Genomic DNA, 21,398 nt, shown 5'->3' on the forward strand with positions numbered 1-21,398 from the left:
ATGACATATAGAGGCAGTTGTGCAAAAAAGAAAATTACTAATGAAATATGTTGTGGATGGGTGGGGGTCAACTGAAATGCTGTTGCATGTATACTGTATAAATCAGATCTAAGGTAGAACCTGAGGAAGATCAGCAGGTGATAATCCACCTGGTATACACGTACCTATGAAGTAACATGTTTATTGTTCTCCTGGCCAGGTGTCAAACTGTAAAACCTTCCAATTCGCATAGAATATACAAGAAATATACAGTTCTTTTGTCTTGCCAGGAAAGGTGTGAAAAGTAAAAGGGTCTTTCAATTTTGTTTGGAGGAGATAGGGTTCACAATTACTTTGAACCAGATTTTGGTCTACATTGCATGTACATTTTTTTCACAATTTCCCCATTTGGAATAAAGGTTTTGAATAAGAAATTAAAAAAAATATATTGATTCATTTCTTAAATTTATAAAGTATGTGACCCCCTTCATTACTACAGCATGTAACACTGGCACTTGCAATTGATGTTTTAAACCTATATTTTTATAAATAAGAAATCCACCATGTATTATACAAAGTAACTGGAATATTTTTATAAAAATTAATGACGTTTAAAACATCAAGCACCTGTGACATGAAAATAACATTTTATTACAATTAAGTTTTACAAAAAAATATATATACATATAAAATGGTGTGACATTCTTCCTTACCATGATAAAAAAAAAACAAGAGCGAGCGATGTTCATGTGATACGCATATCAGTATTGTACATATATATGTCCACCAATAATGACAGTTTACAAACATAAGAATTTAAGTTATTAATAACACCAAAAAAGAAGTGAAAAATTCCTTTTTTTTTAGACTTATATGAATTAAAACTTATAATTAAAATTTGGTGGGATTTGATGGGTTTGTATTAATTGTTAGAACTTTATACAATATTAGATATTTATATCAGTGACTCCATGTCTCCTTCTCCACTTTTTTCTTTGCGACAGGAAACAAGATTTTATAAATATAGCCAAACAAAACATAGAGAGAAAGAGAGGAAAATTATTTTTTTATTAAGATATCCAATCAACCTCAAATAAGACTGTGTTTTACAAAATGTTTTAGCTAGGTTTCAAAATACTGAGAAAGAAATGAATAAAAACTGCTAAAAATCTATAGAGGCACTGTGAGCAATGAGCTCACTAAATGATACCCCCCCTATAAATTAAATGGCTGTGTCCATGTTTTCCTCTGGAAAATCCAAAATATATGTCAGATTTTATTATCTTCTTCTTTTAGCATTTTCATATCTGTAGTCATGAATTTGGGATTTTTTCTGGCTTGAAATTCTTATTTTATATATGTGACACAGCAGAACAACTAACTGCATGGGAGGTCAACATTACCAAGTTCTACATTGCCAAAAATTTCAACTCATTACCGCTACATTTTGTCAGATTTTCGAACGATCATTACCGCTACATTTTTCCGGCAAAAAACAACTCATTACCGCTACATACTGAATCAGCCAAAACAACTCATTACCAGTTTACCACTTAATATCGATTTAGCCAGGTATAGTTCGGTTTACATAAGTTAATATCTAGTCAACATAATTCACTCACTATCTAATCAGAATGAGTACATATACATAAATAACTCTGCAGTCGGAATTTAATTATTTAGCGTCATCTGAACATTATGGCCACTATTGAGAAGTTTGTTTCAAATTGAGGGAAATAGGGACAACTTATCGAATTTTTACAGAAAAAATAAGACTTTCAAAAACTCAAAATTGCGGAGATGCGTTCTAGCAGCAAACTTCGCAAGTTTAAACATTCTTCTGTTCAAGTCCTTTGAAAGTGGGGATAATCCCCCGATCCCATACCATAACTCTTTTGGTCTAATATAAGGAAACTTCTTATTTTGGCTGAAAACATCAATTGAAAGGTCAAGATTATCAATTTATACATTACGTGGGTATAAATTTCTGATCAGTTAATTTTCATGACACTGAAGTAATTTAATTCATATTTCAAGAAGCTTTTAGGTTTTTGCAATGTAATGTTATACAACTTGCCCCAACTATCTATTGTGACCCGACCCACCCTACCCTTAGGGGTCTAGATTTGAACAATTTAGAATCTACACTACCCAGGATGCTTCCACATAAGTTTCAGCTTTTCTGACCCATTGGTTCTTGAGAATATGATTTTTTAATGGCTTTCAGCTCAGCTGAGCTAAAATGGCAAAAAACCCAGTCTCTTCAAAACTTCCTGTGCAAAAGTTCGAGGCGGAATTATAATAAAGGCACGGCTTGGGCTTGGCTAATTAGACACGGCATCCGCATTGGATTTTAAAAAGACGCGTGGGTTCTGCATGTCCAAGACACAGACACAGCTTCTGTGTCTGAAACTGAGGAATCCTTACTCACAGAAACCCGTGTGGGAGCACAGAATCCGTGTCCCAGGTAGAGGATTTTAAACTCAGGCGGGTTTTGTTTAAACTATTTATTTATATATCTCATGGCTTTTTACTGAGCATGCTCAATCATAACTTCCTTTATTTGAATATGAAATTGGGGAGATTCACGGTCTTGACTTAAGAATGTGTCTTTTTTACTCTAGTTAAAGAATATTGAACTAATAGATGTTTAAAGTTGGAATTGTATATATGTCAGTCTGGGATAATTTCATTACTAAATTGAACTAAATGCAGTAAGTGTTATCTAGGATAAATAAGTCAATTTTTCAATTTTCATGATCTTCCTGTATTGCCAATGAACATGATGAAAACTAGAGTTTAGGTTCATTTGAATGACTTTCACTAATCCTTTATAGTTTATATTTTGTGACATCACTGTTTTAGTGAAAGTTTTATTTTAACTAAATTCTTTCTCAGATTATGCAAACTTAGCTACTAGATTAAATTGAATATTGCACATTATCATTTAAATCTTAATTCAAAACTAAGCATGGATTGTAACTGCATGATAAAGTTAATCTTTAACAGAAAGTAAATGGACATATTCATGTAAGATTTTTAACTTTCAAAATTCTAAAACTAAGCATTAATGTAAAGCAATGGGAGGTTTGTTTGGTTTCAGTCACCATTTTGGCATCCACAGTTACATCTGGGGATTTTTTTTTTTGTAATATTGATGCTTAGATTAAGGAATTTTGTCATTAAATGTAAAAATGGACTAAAGAAAGTTTGTAATTAAGCCAAACAGTAAGACATAAGTTGTTTTGTGGGAACATTCCAGAGCTTATCATAGTTATGTACATTCTGCATGTAAAGTAAATTACAGTAAATGTAATAAGAAAATTCCAGATAAATGACATTGAAAATATTGCAATACATATCGAAATATTACAGTAAAAAATATTGCAATATGAAATACCAGGCCAATACCCAGCTCTAGGGACCAATATTAAAAGTACACCTTTTTTGTTAACTAAACCCAATGCCAACTGAGTTGCTGGTGTAAAGGCTGGTACACACGGTAAGGCTTGCCTTATAAGTCTAAAACCTTACGTTTTGCAGGACGTACGGCTCTCATGTCCACACGCTAAGGCAAGACTTACAATATTATAAACAACATAAACATAAATCCCATGTGTTTTAACTATAAACATTGCGCATTATTAAACGGAATAATATGTAGAATGCTAGCAAAGACTTTGAAATAGTTATACCGACCAGTGTATCCACACTTCTTTACAAGGAAGAGGAGATTAACAGAAAAATTTGTAGATATTTTCATTATCTTACTCAAATATACTATGTGTTTTCTTCAATATACCAACGTGTATGGTTTTATAAAAATAGATTGAACTTTGGGTAAATGGTTTTCATTGGTCAAGAATTCAATGTCAGCTAAGTCTTGTATTAGGAAATAGAGCAGTGTTCTATTCTAAAGTCAGACTTGTAAGGCTCCAAAAAACGTGTATTAAGTGTGTACACACGGTAAGGCTAGAACTTAAGTTTCGTGACTTATAAGGCAAGCCTTACCGTGTGTACCGGTCTTTAGAGTTGAGAAAGCCAATCTCGAGATATTCGAATTTGAAAATTTGAAGCGGCGTTCCCGATGGCCTAATGGTAAGCGCGTTGGATTTTCACGCGGGCGACCCGAGTTCAATCCCCCATGTGACCGATATTTTTTTATGACTTTCTCAGAAAGATTTTTCGTTTTTTTATTTCAGAATAGGACGGAAGACCTCTCGTTGCTCGCAACGAGATTGTTTCTAGTTCTTCTTATTATTATTCTTTTTTCTTCTTATTTTTTCTCCGGTACTTTTTTGTCCGGAAGTGTTCACCAAACTAAGTTAAAACCTTTTTAGGGTTAGTAGGCATGTTGTGTAGTGAATTTTCGAATCTTGATCCCGATGCTTGGGAAATGATTTCTTTGTTGTTTTGTTTTATTCTTTTTGCTCTCTTTTTCTTGAATGATAGACAGTGTGTGTAGGTTTATGATAGTAAATAAACTGCGCTCGTCCCAACGGTCACACCGTAAAACATATTATGGTAGTAACTTTTATATTTTATGATAAAATGTTTTGAAACTCATTATATGAAGATATATAAGTGGTGTAGATAAAATGACATGGTCAAATTTGCATGAACTCACGCGCATGCACGTGCGCTTTGCTCGGATTGGCTGAAACAGAAATCTTGCTATCTTTTTTGTTCTATGATGAAATGCATTGAAAGGATTTATAACATAGGCATGCAGTAGGATGTACTACAATATGATATACAAAATTTTTCCTGAAATCACGCGCATGCACGTGTGCTGCAATCTGATTGGCTGAAACTTTAAATGAGTATAACTCCCTTGATTTTCAACCAAACAGCATGGGATTTAGAACATAGATAGACATAAAGGACTCCTACAGGATGTTATGGTCCTCATTTACATGCATGCACGTGCTTGCATTTGCGCTTTGCTCTGATTGGCTGAAACAAAAATATCAATATCTTTTCTGCTTTTTTTTTCAAAATGCTTTGAAATATATAAAATAGGCATACCTTAAAATGTCCTACAATATGATATATAATAATTGTCATGAAAATTCGCGCATGCACGTGCGCTGCAATCTGATTGGCTTAAACTTTAAATGGCTATAACTCACTTGTTGTTCAACCAAACAGGATGGGATTAAGAACATAAACAGACATAATAAACACCTACAAGAAGGCATGGTCATCATGCACGTGCGTGTACGTGCAAATGAGTAAAATAGTGTAGACAAGATGATATCGTCATTAAGCTTATGCAATCACATGCGCACACCTGCATTGCTTAAATTTGAAATATTTGGTATATTTTTGGGAAAACGTTGTTTACGTCTTAAATGCATAGATTTTGCCTTCTTTAATGAAACTTACAGGGAATACGGTAGGAGAAGGGAGTTGGGGAGTGTTTGGGGAACATCGGTAACGGTTCCCGTTACAATTAGCACTAGTTACCACTTAGATTTAACAGAAAAATCATGAAAATTGGTTTGAAAACGCTACTGACTTGACCGAACTAGGGAAAGTTCCGACCCGTAAAGGAAAAGTAAACGGCAACACACCTCAAACATAAATCAACCAAAAGTGAGTAAAATTTACAAAAATGGAAATAAACATATATCCCGTAATGCAATAAAACAACTTTCTTATGAAATGTATATATGACAAGATACTGTTTCTATTAATCTTTTACAATTCAATTATGATAAAAAAAAATTGAATTCATAAGTGTCTTTTTAGGGATAAACATATGCCCCCATCACAACCAAATGAGTTTACTATTCCTAGTGTATTATGTCTGTGGGTCCCAAGTACTAAAAAATGACTCTGTAGAATGTTCGATAAGGGATAAACATATGCCCTTATACCCAGATATCATGAGGACATTGGCCCAACATTGGCAAAACAATGTCGGTTATGTTGGGCCAATGTTGGCAGTTTTACGTTGGCCCAATGTCCTACTGCTCATTGGCGCGCCGTTGGCCCAACATGTTGGGCCAATGTTGGTACAATACTGTTTGTTCATTTGTCAACGTTGGTACAACGTTATTCCAACATACCAACGCCAACGCAATATTTTTTAACGTTGGCCCAACGTTGGACCTCAGTTCAAAATATAATCAGACATTGGTCCGACGTTGGTCCAACGTTGGTACAACGCTTTTGTTGAAATGCCAACGTTGGTACAACGCTATTCAAACGTAACGATGCTTACCAAATATTTTGTAACATTGGCCACATATTGGACTTCAATTCAAAATATAGTTGGTTCAACGTTGATACAAAGCTGATTCTTAAAATATCAATGACACAATTATTCCTCAATACAAAATTAATTAAATTCTGTAATTTTATTTCCCAGATTATACGACACAATTAATTTCACCATGTTTCGTCAAATCCTTTTTCCTCCTATAATGTACCACAATGTATTCTTTGCCACTTTCACTTTCATTAAAGTACATGTATTCCATGGAATGTAACTAAAAGAAGGAAGAGGTAGAAAGTTCAATGTTTCTCAAGTACGAGGGCTGTTCGGAAATTATTGAGACAATAACATTTACTCCTTAAAGGACGGAGATAATTTCATGAAAATTCATCAATATCTTATAAAGAACGTCTAAAACACTTAAGCAAATTTTCAAATTCCTACGATAACTATATAAGGTTCTGTGAAGTAATGAATATGCATATGTCTATCGACCCGGAGCAGCCTCGCTACGTCATTTAACGTTACGTTAGCAGTAGATTGTTTCGCATGTGAATTGATCGGGAAGCGTTTAATACTTTTCCTTCTTTGTTATTACATAAATAACAGTACAAAAATCAAAGTCCCTTTTCTTAAACTATTCTTTAAAAATGTATGCTGTTGCTACCCCAGTCAAAAAATTCCATTTATCGGAAAGAACAACGTAGAATCATGCGGTGCAAATTTATATGTAACGCGGGTTAAATACCGTAACGATATCAATACCGTATGTAATAACTCATGGTCGTCCAGATCTTTTAATTTTACTCTTGTTTATTTAATTGCTAAAAAATGTATACCAAGGAAATAACAAACCCTTACACATCATTTTTTTTCTCGTTGTTATTGTTTTAGCATGTCGTTCAGTCTTGAAAAGAGTTCTGTATTGCGCTACACAAAATTTTGGGTATGCTGGCTGTTCCGCCCTTGACGTCAAAATCAATTTTTTCGTTGTTAGCAGATTTCTCTACCTCGCTTAATTTTTTTTATGATCTCCATATTTCTGATCAAAATTCTTTCAAAGTTGCACAACATGAATTTGAACCAAAGCTGAAAAATTATACATTTTAACTGAATTATTTTCGCTCTCATTATTGATCCACGAAGGGTTAGAATTTTGGGGTTTCATATTTTAAATGTCTTATTTCGTGACTGCTCCGGGTACCCTTACTATTGACATATTTATATACCATTGTGGAGAAAATATTTAATATTTGTAAAATATTTCTTGCTCTTATTATATTTTAGTGTATGTCAAACGTATATGCCAATTTTCACTGAAAGACGTTCATTAAAAAGCAAAATACACACAATGTCTCAATAATTTCCGAACAACCCTCGTACACTCCACTTCACTATGTCCACTACAAAATATCACTTTGATATAAGAGTCTTCAAGTTCTAACTGTAGAGTTTGCATCACTTATCACTTTTTCTGTTGTTTATCTGTTCTTAGAATCCATGTTTCCCGCACATATAAATCAGTCCCTTCCACCAATAGTCTCAGAGTGAAGAGGGTTTTTCCATCCCGGCAATTCCTGCAAACGTTAAGATTGTCATCAATTAAAATAGTATTTCCAAATGTTCATCCGCATCACACATATTTTTAAAGCAATCCTTTAAGTTGAATTTCACATTAGTAATTATTAATAAAATTAATACAAAAAAGTTACTTACATTTCACTGGTTAACATTCTTGCATTCACTTTATAACAGATCCGGACAAATCTGCTCTGTTCAAGCCCGCCAATTCCTATAAAAGTTAAGGTCGTCATCAAATACAATTGTTTAATCAGATACCTGGCACAAGTAATTTGAAAGCCTATATGTAGGCCATTACAATGTTGTGCATTTCACATAATTAATTATTTCAATAACAAAAACAAAAGCTATACTTACATTGAAAGGATTAAAATTCTTGCTTTCACTTAAACAGACACATATACGCTTTGAATTGTTAAAATGCACGGTTTAAAAAAAAATGATTTAAAGATGACGGTTTCCTTGGAGACCTATGAGTCACCTGCCGAGCCAGTGAATTTCACCAGTGACCTATTTATTTTGGAGCCTAAAATTTGCAAAACACAGCACTTTAAATTTGATTCAATGATGCTAAATAGAGAATCTACCAAGATATAAAATTACTATATGTATTTCACAGATTCATAAGGATTGTCTCATAATTTCCATTCATTTTATAATATAAATCACATTTATATAATGAGTTGCTTATTACATTATCATCGATTTACAATAGATAAATCTAAATTTATGAAAACTTTTCGCAACGTTGGGCCAACGTTGGACCAGAATTTCAACTCAAACATCACAGGCTACCTGTACATGTACTAGTTATCCAGTATTCCTACTATTGGACCAACTCCAGTTCAGTCAAGCACGCCCAACACAGAGCAATGCATCATTATATTGTCAACATTTATAAAGCTAGGCCAACGTTGGGCCAACATTGAATAGCCAACAATAAGTAGCAATGTTTTGCCACTAACGTGTACTCAGTAAGACCTACGTTGGGCCAACATTTCATATTTAACACACAATGGTTTTAATCCATATCAACATTTACTTGGTTGGACCTATGCTGGGCCAACATCTTAATGTCCAACACCAAATTGCTACGTTTCTTGACAACATGTAACTACAATGGGCCAATATTGGGCCAACATCACATGCCCAACACCGTTGGTTTAGCTTTCATGCCAACGTAAATGAACGTTGGACCAACGTTGGGCCAATATCACATGCCTAACACTATTTGTTTAGCTTTCATGCCAACGTAAATGAACGTTGGACCAACGTTTGGCCAATATCACATGTCCAACACCGTTGGTTTAGCTTTTATGCCAACGTAAATGAACGTTGGACCAACGTTGGGCCTACATCTGTTCCCCAACGCCAACACTCCACCAACCATACAACCAAAAACCAACGTTGGCCCAACGGAGTCATGCTATCTTGGTAGTCGCAAATCATCATCTTATTCGCTGTTTTTTACTTAGTTCACACGTGTGTGGTATTCACTTAAGGACTACCTCGAGCGTTGTTTTAGATGAGGGATAGACATATGCCCCCATATTGAAAATATTTCACACTGTAAGCTTCCACACTGTTTTAAATGTTTATACATGTTATATGCACGCAATCCTGTCACCTATCATCCTAAGTATTAACAAATGACTTAGGTACTATTGTTCTGGATGAGGGATACACAGCCCCAATAAGTTAATACTCTTGAAAATCACTTCAAAGTCGAGATCGGGCTAAAACTTGGCAAGTACAAAAGTCTGCCTGAGACTTGCTTAAACATGCTAAAGTACTGTAAAAATTCACAATATTTTAGTAATCATCTAATACCAAAACAAACTAATTTGCAGACATTCTTCTAACGAATTTACTTCACAGAAAAAGGATAAATCTGGAATGCTTTAAAATACATTCCTAGATATCAAATAAAAAAAAACGATGGAAAAATCGCCAGCTGCATGGTAAAAGCCGAAACTAAAATGAAAAAACCCAAATGGGTTGAAACTTGGCAAGTACAAAAAGCTGTCTGAAACTTGTACTTAGGATCTGCCTAAAGTACTGTAAAAATTAAACTACATGTAAAAACAAAACAATCAAATTTCCTGGATACTTTTTCCAACCGAATTTTCTTCACAGAAAAAGGATAAATCTGTTATACATTATTAGACATACTAAATGCCTATCGCACTGTTAAAATAAAAAAAAATGTTGAATAATTTCAAATAATATCTATCTGAAAAATTGACGAACAATAAAAGTAACAAAATGGTGACAAATTTTTATGACTTAGACGTATATCTATTTTCTCGCGGAAATTAAAGCTCCCCTTATACTCCTATATAAATGACCATTCCCCTGACTGTTCAGATGAACTCCGTCGTGAACAAATTTACGACTGCAGTCTCCTTCACGGGGAGAAACGAAATAATTCCTATGTTCCCAAAATACGCAGAAACCCAGTACTGGCAATGCATATCTCAATATTGCGTTTACTTTGTCTGCAATATTATTGTACCCAAAACGAACACCAAATCCTGGCAATAATTTACAAACAATTATTTTTGCAACTTTATAGCGGCGATGCATTACCGATACCACAGATTCAATTTCTGCAGCTAACAAGGTAGCGTCGGCACAAGGACTAATATCGTTCTCCCCAATCATTAGAACAACTACATCTGGACCTAAAGCAAATGCGCTCTCCATATCCTTAGATATTACATCACGAACCTTTCTTCCACCCATACCCCTGTACAAAACGGAATGCGTTTCTCCAAGACCAAGGCTCGCAGAATACCATATGTCACCATATTTCAGGAATTCATGAAAACAACGCACAACTGAGTGTCCAAGAATGACAACTGAAGTTTTACTCGATTTATCAATTTATCATCGAGTCATATGCTGACTGACGTTTTTCATACCAATTGTTAGTCCATTATTTATACACTGAATTGACCACGGATATTTTCCGTTATTTCCTGATCATGACAACGAGCACACGGCGGGTGTGACAGGGGATGCTCAATCCTCCATGGCACCTGATCCCACCTCTGATGTTTCAGAGGCCCGTGATTGCTCTGCTCTTATTTTGTTTATTGTTTAATGGACGTTGAGATTGAAAACTGTTCGCTATCTCAATATCCTTTGTAGAAGACACAATGGAATAATTTTACTAAGCAAAATCTTGATAAAATAAAAAAAAAAACTTTGAAACAACGTCCGTCCTCCAAGGATGTAGATGGGAGAAAAGGCAGAGTAACGCACCGCATGGTCAGAGTTTCATTTGTTAGATTTTAATTGGTCAGATTTTGATTGGTCAATCTCTGCCTCTCCTACCACGGTAAGACATGGAACAAAATTAATATTACAAAGCACAGCTATACAGTATTTCAGACTTTCACATTCAAGGTTGACACTTATTGATTACAATAAAAAAAATTTAGTAAACTTAAATTTATTTGTGATTCCATTTGTATTTGTGAGGAATGCTGTTATGGTAAACCCTAATTTTAACCAGTGAGAGACTAAGAGTTCGTAAGATGACTCGGAGGGTCATCGAGTTTGATGTTCATTGCCTCAAACTGCGTTCAAATTGTCACTTCGGACTTTTATTCTTATGCAAGAGAGCAATTAAATGTGAGTGAAACTCTGCTTAGGTGGTTTGTTGTACATACATTGCGGAAATTGCTAGCATTTGGCATCGGTGTTCCCAAAAGCTAAGAAAATCCAAAGGGATGCAGAACTTCAGCGTCAATACTCAATACAGATTGTAACAGGTAAGAATTAATATTTATATATATTTTGTTTATGGAATTTATGTTATCTAATCTAAGCATTGACAACTAGTAAAAAATATGATTTAGGCATTGAAAACTAATATAAAACATTGGAGCTTAATTCCTCATCTAAATTTTCATCTGAAACCATGAAATTTTGGATAAGGCATATAATTTATAAATAGGATTTACATGTTCACGCATCTAAATAATTATATGTAATATAATTGTATCTATCCTTTTTGTAGCTATAATCTACAGTTCATTGTGGGAGACTCTCAATGTGTCGTCAATATTAAATTTACAATTAATATATGAAAGGGTTTTGAAGGTGTGAACAATGTTATCATATCATTTAGTAGATAGATATATTTTAAATTTGGTGGCTCTAAATCAAATGTTTATTTATCAATTTGCTCGAGAATCAGTGTAAGAAAAATATTTGATTCATGCAATAGAATACCCCGTCATGTTGGAGGGAATAATCTCTGCTGCAAACTTTTAATGAATCACATGTACATTATTAATCTGTATGAAACAATCATTTGTAGTACAAAAATATTTCTCATTTTCAACAGTTGTTCAATGCTGAAAAAAATCAAAGAACTACGGGTATTTGTGTGTGCTGATTGGTAAAGTTTTATGACGAGGAGTCTAGCAGAGACGATGGCACTTTCTCATCTAATCTGATCTATAGCTATGTCAGAAATGGGGAAAATAGATCAATTTATGTTTTCTCCCAAAACCTGTGATTGCAAACCTAGAGTGACTGGAACATCTGAAGTTCTACAAAATACTGTCCCAAAATTTGTGTGAATTTGTTGCTGCCACATAGATTTATCAATTGTATCTATTTATAAACAAGTTGGTCTGTATTATGGATCCTTTACTAAGTGTAAAACAACCTTATGGGATTACTGTCGGGGTCCTTATAGTATCTACATTTATATCACATGTACTATTTATTGTGTCATTAAAATCTTGAAATTTATTTTCTAAGTCATTCTGTATCGAATGTTTATCACCCTGCTTTGATACGATTTACTGTCGCTATCAATTTTTAATTTTAGTATATCTGTTTAATTTTTTTTATTCTTTTGTGTAATTTTTTAAATTCTAGACATAATTATAAATTCTCATTTGCAGAACTTCGAACAATTTTCATTTATGTAAATAAATTTTGTACATTGAGTTATGAGATTCATTCTTATTTTTTGACTTGCAAAATAGTAAAAAAAAAATGTTCAAATAATTGAAGGGAAAAGTGTTTTGACTTTTCTTATGTATATTGTGTAATGTGTAATTATAAATATTTCTCTTTCAAATTGTTAATGTTCCATGGTAAAAGCATGTTGCAAAGGACATTATGAGCTTGAACATTTATTCTTACAAAAAGATCATTTTATAAATCTTTTTAATAACCCTCTGACCAACATGTTTTGTTATTTGATATTCTTTAATTTTATATAAAGATAACAATTTAAAAGTAATTTTTTGTCGTTATTATGGAATAAACTTCTCAGATACCAATTTATGTGATTTTATATTTTAGTTTTCATCAATTGAGAGTTATCTTCCTGAAATGAGTTGTTGCCTGTGATGACCCAATTTTTAGGTCACCTGAGTAAACTCAGATGACCTATTGCTATCTGTTTACGTCGTGCGTCGTGCGTTACCATTTGAACATTTTTAGCTTCTTCTCTGAAACCACTGAACCATTTTCAACCAAATTTGGCATATAGCATCTATGGGTGAAGGGGAACAAAATTTGTGAATTTCATGGTCTCTGCCCTCCTGGGGACTGCGGGGGTAGGGCAAAAACCACTAAAATTAGTGCAATCTTTAAAAATCTTCTTCTTTACTCCTTGACATCAAGCAGGAACTGCTGGTATGATTGTATTCAGCATTAAGCCCTATACCAAGATTATGAAATTCATGACCCCAGGGTCAGGGGTTCTAGTGCTAGGATGGGGTTAAACAAGTTATATAGTAAAAATGCATTATTTCTTTGAGATTCTTCTTTTCTAATCTTAGGCATTAAATAAACTAACCAAGTGCATAGTTAAGTTGAAAATGACAGCCTTTTTCAAAAGGTCAGATGTTCTAGTGCTAGGGCGGGGCTAAATAGATTATATAGAGAAAATGCATAAATTCTTTGAAATTCTTCTTTTCTGTTTGTGGGCATTAAATAAACTAACCAAGTGCATAGGTATGTTGAATAAGACCGCCTCTTCTCAAATTATGAAATTCATGGCCCAGGGGTCAGGGATTCTAGTGGTAGGTCGGGGCTATATAGATTATATAGTGAAAATGCAAAAATTCTTTGAAATTCTTCTTCTCAGTTCATGGTCATTAAATACACAAACCAAGTGCATAGCTTTGTTGAATATGGCGACCTCTTCCAAAATTATGAATTTTATGGCCCCAGGGTCAGGGGCTCCAGTGCTAGGGCGGGACTATATATATTTTATAGTTAAAAAAAAATTCCTTTGAAAATCTTCTTTGCTCCTTAGTATGAAATAAACTAACAAAGTACATAGTCATGTTGAATAAGGCTACCTCTTCCAAAATTGTAAATTCATGGCCCCTGGGTTGGGGGTTCTGGTGTTAGGGTTGGGCTTTATTGATTATATAGTGAAAATGCTTACATTCTTTAAAACTCTTCTTTTCTGCATCTGAGTATATAACCAAACAATTATGTACATAGTTATGAGGAAGGATGTCTATTTAATATTTTTGAATTTTAGGGTCCATGGATTGCGTTAGGGTGGGGATTTAATGTTTATATAGTGAAAAATCATGAAAATATTTTCCTTTATTGTTGGGTATATTGCTAATAATCTAAGTATATATTTATGACAAAAAACTTGCTTCTTCCAAAAATGGCTAATTTCCTGGCCCCTGGGACAGATCATGGTACTTGGGGGGGGGGGGGGTTTAACATAGTCTGAAATAATTTAAAGCTTTGAAATCTGCACTTTGGTATTAATCAACAGCAAGATGAAATAAAATTTTCAAAAATGTCCAAAATTTTGAAAGATGTAGCCATAGGGTCAGTGGTTCCTGTGGTATGAGAAGCTCAACTGTTGATCCGCCCTAACACAAGAAACACTGACCCAGGGGCCCTGAAATTCACTAAAAGTATTAGTGGAAATGCATTTTCTCTTTGTTACTCTGATCTACCTCTGGATACTAAGTTATCAAAATAAGCATGCTAATTATGATTAGCAATGGTGCCTCTTTCAAAATTGTGAATTTTATGGCCTCTAGTTTAAAACATGAATTAATTTCAATTGTTGTAAAGTTGTCGCATGATACTCAGGTGACCTATAAGGCATATAGGGCTCTTGTTTAATTTGTCATGACCTATACTTTGATTTTAGAACATTAAATCATAGGGTTTCCAGGCATGAATTTTTAACTATTTGTACAATGGATACCTTAAGTTTTTAATTCAAGTTGTTAAGTTATCTATAGATAACTTTACAACTTGAATTAAAAACTTCATACATACTAGTTATAGGTTTTTAAAAGATAAAACAAGTCTTCACCGGCATTATTAAGGCTCGAAAAAAAAATCGATATACATATGGATTCAAATACACCTTGACACAAGCCTTTAGCAAAGGTATTCCATGTGGGGAAGAGAGCTCCAGAAATTTCATTCCTGAACTGAATTTTGAAACTGAAAAAAAAAATCAGTTCAGTTCAATTCAGTTCAGGTATATGTTAATTACCAGCCAGTATGGGTTATATATGTATCAAATTAGCATGGATTTGAAAATAACAAAACTATATGCCAATCGGAGATTAAATTAAACAATTTTACTATGAAAGTACTATAAGTCAAAGTAGAGAGATCACTGAAGAAAAAGCGAACGAACCCACATTAATATCAAATAAACTTAACAAATTTTCTTTGATTGAATTTCGGTTACAAGAAAATATGCATTTGGTCCACGTACATGTATTCTCCCTCCTGTGTCTTAAAACCTTCAGGCGACAATTCCAAACAAACATTTTTTAAAGGATTGTAGTCTTTTTTTAAAGGACAACAACTTGTTAATATCTAAAGGACGCTCTAAACTCTGCACACCAAAGAGCTCTATTTTTGGGGTAGTTTTTTGCAATAAGAGTGATCTGCCCTTAGATGTAAGATAAAGGAAATTGTTATTTACCGTTAATTACATACTTGATGAGAGATTGAAATATTTTAGCATTATATGAGACCAACAGTAAGACATTTAATCGATTATTTACATTAATTTTCACAATGTAAGCAAACAAAAGTGTTTTCTGCTCACAAATAGTTCATTGTCTTTGAACATTTTCCCTGCGCAATAAGGCTCGTACCTTATGTTCTAAATGAATGAAAAGTCTCAAATTGCATATCTTTATATGATATATTTTTCTCTAAAATAAAGAAAACAGTTTCTGTTATGCTCTGTTCACACGACAAGTTTAATTCGCATAGAATTAATGCGAAGTAAACTAATGCGAATCAAAATAATGCAATTAATGCCCTATTCAAACGACGGGTTATAATTTGCAGTTATTTAATGCGATGTAAACTAATGCAAATCAAATTAATGCGAATTAAATTGCGTTCACTCGACAGCTAATGCAAATTAAATTTTTTCTTTTACAGTCAGGCTTCAGAAATTCTAATAATATTATGACGTCAGTTGTAAATCATATCATGTATGCAACCCATCCTTTGATACACCATGTAGTGGCTACACGTATCCATTGATTTTAGTGATTAAAATACTTTCCCTCAATTTTTGAACCAAAGATAGCACAAATACTTATATATAACCACCAACACCTGTCCTGTGACTTAATTCTGGTCTTACGCATGCCTCAAAATTTAATTCGAATTAGCTTCGCTTAGCTAATGCGAAGTAATTAAATGCACAGTAAATTAATTCGAATAACTAATTCACATTAAATTCTGCGTGTGAACGCTAAGCAAATCTTATTCGAAGTAACTTTACGTTTAATTCGAATTAAAGTCTCCTTGTGAACAGGGCATAAATTGCGTTCACTCGACAGCTAATGCGAAGTAAACTAATGGGAATTAAAATTCTACTTCTACGGCCAGGTGTCAGTAAGGTTATTATGATGTCATTTGCCAATCACGTCACCTTATGCAGGAGCAGATGCATTTGACATAATGTCACAATGTATAGTGTCTGTACACATATTTTAATGATTAAAACAATTTTCCTTAGTTTTTTCACTCAAAAATCACAAACATACTTCACGCTGACCACGGACATGTGGCATTTTACCTAATTTTGCCCTTACGCATGCCTCAAAATTTAATTCGAATTACATGTAGCTTCGCTTAGAGTTCACAGGTAGCTAATGCGAAACTTCCTCGACACTTTTGTAGAAGAAAAAACCGGAAATCACAATGCGTAGGCCTTTCAACTAATTTTTCAAGTTGCACATATGGTAAAAAAACATTGTATAGATAGATTAATAGGTACATGAAATTACCCAAAAAGACAATAACTTATGCATAGTTTTAATTACATCATTAAAAAGTTTAATCATTTATAATGGACTTTTCCGATGTTGTGTTTAAGGACAGGTAACTCAGGTGTGAAAAATGACCAACTTAGTGCCGATTTATGAGTTATCGTTTATAGGAATGACATATAGGCTTCTTCAGCATTGGCATTGTTATATACACAAAAGGGTTCCTCACATTGTTTTGTACACAAAAAGTTTTGACCAAAAGAAATGCCTTCACTCTACCTGAAATAACAGGGTGAAATGAATGGGGAACAGACTATATTCAATAGTTTGAATTCTCTTTGACGATTATTATGAAAAAGAAAATTTAATGTAATATTTTTTGTGTTCGCGCTTTTTCGCTTCCTGTGTAAATACATGTATATTTATTTTTACAAGTAAATGCAACAATTGATCATCTTATTTATGTTAGTAATTAAGCACGAAGAGGAACGACCGAGTATAAAAATTTAAATAGGTTAGAACTGAGAAGGAGGGTAGATTTCACTTTTAATTTTAATTAAAAATCTTCATTATATGCAGTGAACTTATGTCCGCAACTATACAGTAAATAAGTATAACATTGATACTAAAGGGTTTTAAAGCCACTGGATTCTACATAATGGTTATAAGCCGAAAACTGTCCATTATGTCAGATATTAGACGACCCGAGGCGCGTTAGCGCCGTGGAGAGTCCAATATCTGACATAATGGTCAGTTTGAGGCTGATTACTTACTTAAAACATTTCACCACTGTCGAACACGTCCATTATTAACTTATTGGACAGTCATAGGTAAGATCTCGTTCTGCTTGGATGACTACCTGGCACTGTTCATCAAGTTAGGCCACAGAAAACGAGTTTTGTTTTTTTTCTGCCTTTATTAATAGTTGGAATCATCGAGAGGTGTTTGAATATGAACATTAACTTTGTTTAGTCTTATTTTTCCGCATTGCGACATTTTTTATATAAACTACGCATGCGTAAAAGTCAGTTCTACTAAATTCTTTACAATTTATTTATTTTACAACACAACGACCTCGGAAGAACACGTACATTTTAATTTTGAAAAAAAGACCCTCAGAATCGGGTGTTTTGACGATGCCATTCATCGATTACACCAAGATGCCTCAGTTCAGGTTTTTACTTTGTAATCCGGATATATATTTTTATATTTTGGAATTTGCAAGAAACAGTTCCCGTTGAAAGGTAATTTTTGTAAAGCAATAGGATTTTAAGGATTTTACTCAAATAACTGTTTAAGCATTTTCTTTGAAACTGGGAGATTATTCCTGATATATTTTTTAAAAATGCAATTCTCTTTTGTGAGCAGGTTTCGAACTCGGAAGGATTTTTACTCCAGCCACTCCCTAAACGACTGATATTCGCTTAAACGACGCAAGACAAGGTGGACAAATGATCATTAATCACCGAACGAAATTACAGATTCGGTTGGAATTTCGTGAGCTAAATTTTGTGCTAAATGCGCAAAAATGGATATTTCAATAAACAAAAAGCCTAGGTTGTGTGTAAGAAAACACATGCTTCTCATTCATCTTTTGTGTCTGTTGGATTCTTTATATGTTCCATGGATCAACCATTGTGAAATGAATCTATTATATAGCAATGAACGGTGAATTTAGGAAATTTATGATTAGAGCCACGGATGCGTTTTCAATAATGTATCTGAGACATTCAATTCACTGGATTATTTACATGCCATTTTTAATAGGATTGATTGTTTGTGAAATATTAACATTTAACGCTACTATTTTCCTACATTGTTCATATTAAGTTGTTTAGTTTGTCATTGCCTTTTAAGTGGTGTTTATTTGTTTGCCTCGCCCTTTGTTCTCATTTTAACGTTACCTGTACCTGTCCAATAAGTTGAATCTTATTGGACTCCTACAGGTAACTTATTGGACGGGGTGCAGGACAATAACAAATTTATTGAACCAGGTTTAACAAAAGATGACGTCACAAAAATGTTTTAATGAGAGCGAAGAAACACTTGGGAAATGCTAAAAACTGCCTTGCGTGTAAACAGTTAGATATCCCGAGCTTGCTCTAAACAAGTTTCAGCAGTGAGTTATCGTTCATACCACCGACCTCTAGCGGTAATTGAAAGGCCAACAATGCGCATTAGTAAAATTCAAAACTTTAAGTGAGAATTTTTTAGCGAAGAGGAACGTGACGCTGATTAAGATACTTTGACGTTATTTTCCGTCCCCTGTAAGGCTATACAATACATAACAAAAATAAAATTTGTTTATTAATGAATAAATCTATTTGGAATTTGCTAAACATATTGATGAAAATAGAGAAACGTGAAAATTATAGAACGTGGTGATGATTATTTTTCAATCTATACATCCTTTCAATCTATACATCCTACATTCATGGAGAGAACGATCATAGGAATTTATGCCTGTTGTTCAATCCATTTCATTATTGAATAAATATATTTTAAACTATCCTGTCTACAATTTTACCGATCAACCCTCGTACATCGAAAAATATACATCTATTTAAACAAAAGAACAAACGAAGGTTTGTTTATTTGTTGAATAAAGCTGATAGGGGCATCACATGGAAGTCGAGGATGTTGTTTGGAATATCTGTAATTGCTTTCCTTAAAAATTAAATCATTTGAAACAGAGAGAGAGAGTAGCTCTTTAGGCATTTGATAAGAAAATAACATTTATTTCTGTAGGTTCTCTAGGAGTAATAGATGAAGGCTTATCTGTAGTAAAGGATGGCCGTTTCTGTTATGCACTTACAGACGTAGCCTTTGGAAATAACAGGACTTTCCGGTGTTCTGATGATTTATTGAATGTCATATCAATAGAATTTGAAAAGGAAAGAAAAAAAATAATGTATCTGCAAGAAAACAACAATACTTTTGAAATTGGTGTGATGGAGTTGGGTCTTTGGACAAGGGAAATTTTATATACAAGTCAAACAGCAATCAAAGGTGAGAGAAAAAATATACAGTGGACCGCTAGATATCCGGACGCCAGATATCTGGATGCTTTAGTATCTGGACGATTTTTCATTGAAACAGAATTTTTTAAAGTTATGTTGTTTTGTTAAACTGGTAATTTAGGTATCCGGACGCTTCACATATCCGGAAAATTAACTAGGAACAAAAGCATACGGATAAATAAGTATCCACTGTAGATTGATAAATGATGTTACATTTATATAACGATGAATTATTCGATTATGAATACCGGTATTTTTTTAATAATGGTCAGTCTTTCCTTAACTTGTTTTAGGGTTTTCATGCGTCGTGAATGAAAATATGGAAGGAATTTACTTTGCCTCAAACGATTCCATCATGCGGTATAACTTCATAGAAACAGATGTCATACACAAGGAGAAAAACGTAATTTTGTCGATTGCCGTTGCGTCTGGGTAAGTGTTTTAAAATTGTTAAACTTAAATGGAAACCTATCACTCATTTCATATTAACACCTGATGTACATAGTACAACATGTGACTTTTGCGTGATAATTTTTGTGACTTAGCGTAGCAATACCAGTATTGTTTATGTGTTGTTGTTTTTTATCTTTCATACCTGAAGAATATAACTTCTGAAAAAAAAATTAAAACACTAACAAAATATTCTAAATAAACAAGTAATATTCTTTTATGAATTCATGGGATGCAGAGGAATTATATAGGTGTGTTACATTTATCATGTTAATTTGTTGGCTTTAATATTGTTATTTTTTTCTTAAAGAAAAAACAAACAGATATATTTATTAAATGTACTGCTTACATTTTTTATATTGCAATTTGTCAAACTTTGACCAGGTAATACTTGGTTATATTTCAATCAAGAATTAATAATCATTCACTATCTGCCTTAAGTTGTATAACTTATATCTATGAAAACATGCTCCGAGTTTCCTTGCCATGATTTGAATCCCAAGAATGCATTAGCGGTTTCCATTTTTTAAGGGGACAGAGGCCCACGGACTTTAATGACCACGTCACCTGAGCTTCATGTAACACCTTTCCAACAATTGAACTCGGTTCGTGTTTTAAACAAGAGGCCATGAAATTTACAATTTTGAAATAACAACATTGCTTATCATAACTATACACTTAGCTTGCTTACTTTAGTTACTTAATACCCAGAGGTATATCAGAGTAACAAAGAGGAAATGCATTCTTTTTATAACCAGTTGAGCACCACTGACCCCTGACCCCGGTGTCATGAAATTCACAATTTTGGAAGAGGCAGTCTTATTTCACATAATCTTTGTATGTGTTTGTTTATTTTATGCCTAGGAGTAGAAATAAAGA

At 33.5% G+C, this 21,398-nt stretch overlaps 1 protein-coding gene across 1 annotated transcript in view; it reads left to right on the forward strand.

Moving 5' to 3' along the window:
- Window positions 1-21,398, forward strand: part of LOC134263798 (uncharacterized) — a 96,466-nt gene that overhangs the window by 34,718 nt on the left and 40,350 nt on the right. Inside the window, exons 2-3 of the mRNA XM_062746180.1 lie at window positions 19,798-20,058; window positions 20,363-20,501. Coding sequence (XP_062602164.1) covers window positions 19,798-20,058; window positions 20,363-20,501 — 400 coding nt within the window. The remainder of the gene's footprint in view (window positions 1-19,797; window positions 20,059-20,362; window positions 20,502-21,398) is intronic.

The sequence above is a fragment of the Saccostrea cucullata genome, unplaced genomic scaffold (genome assembly GCF_032062105.1).
Source record: "Saccostrea cucullata isolate Sc308-1 unplaced genomic scaffold, CSIRO_AGI_Scuc_v1 ctg983, whole genome shotgun sequence".
Taxonomy (NCBI): domain Eukaryota; kingdom Metazoa; phylum Mollusca; class Bivalvia; order Ostreida; family Ostreidae; genus Saccostrea; species Saccostrea cuccullata.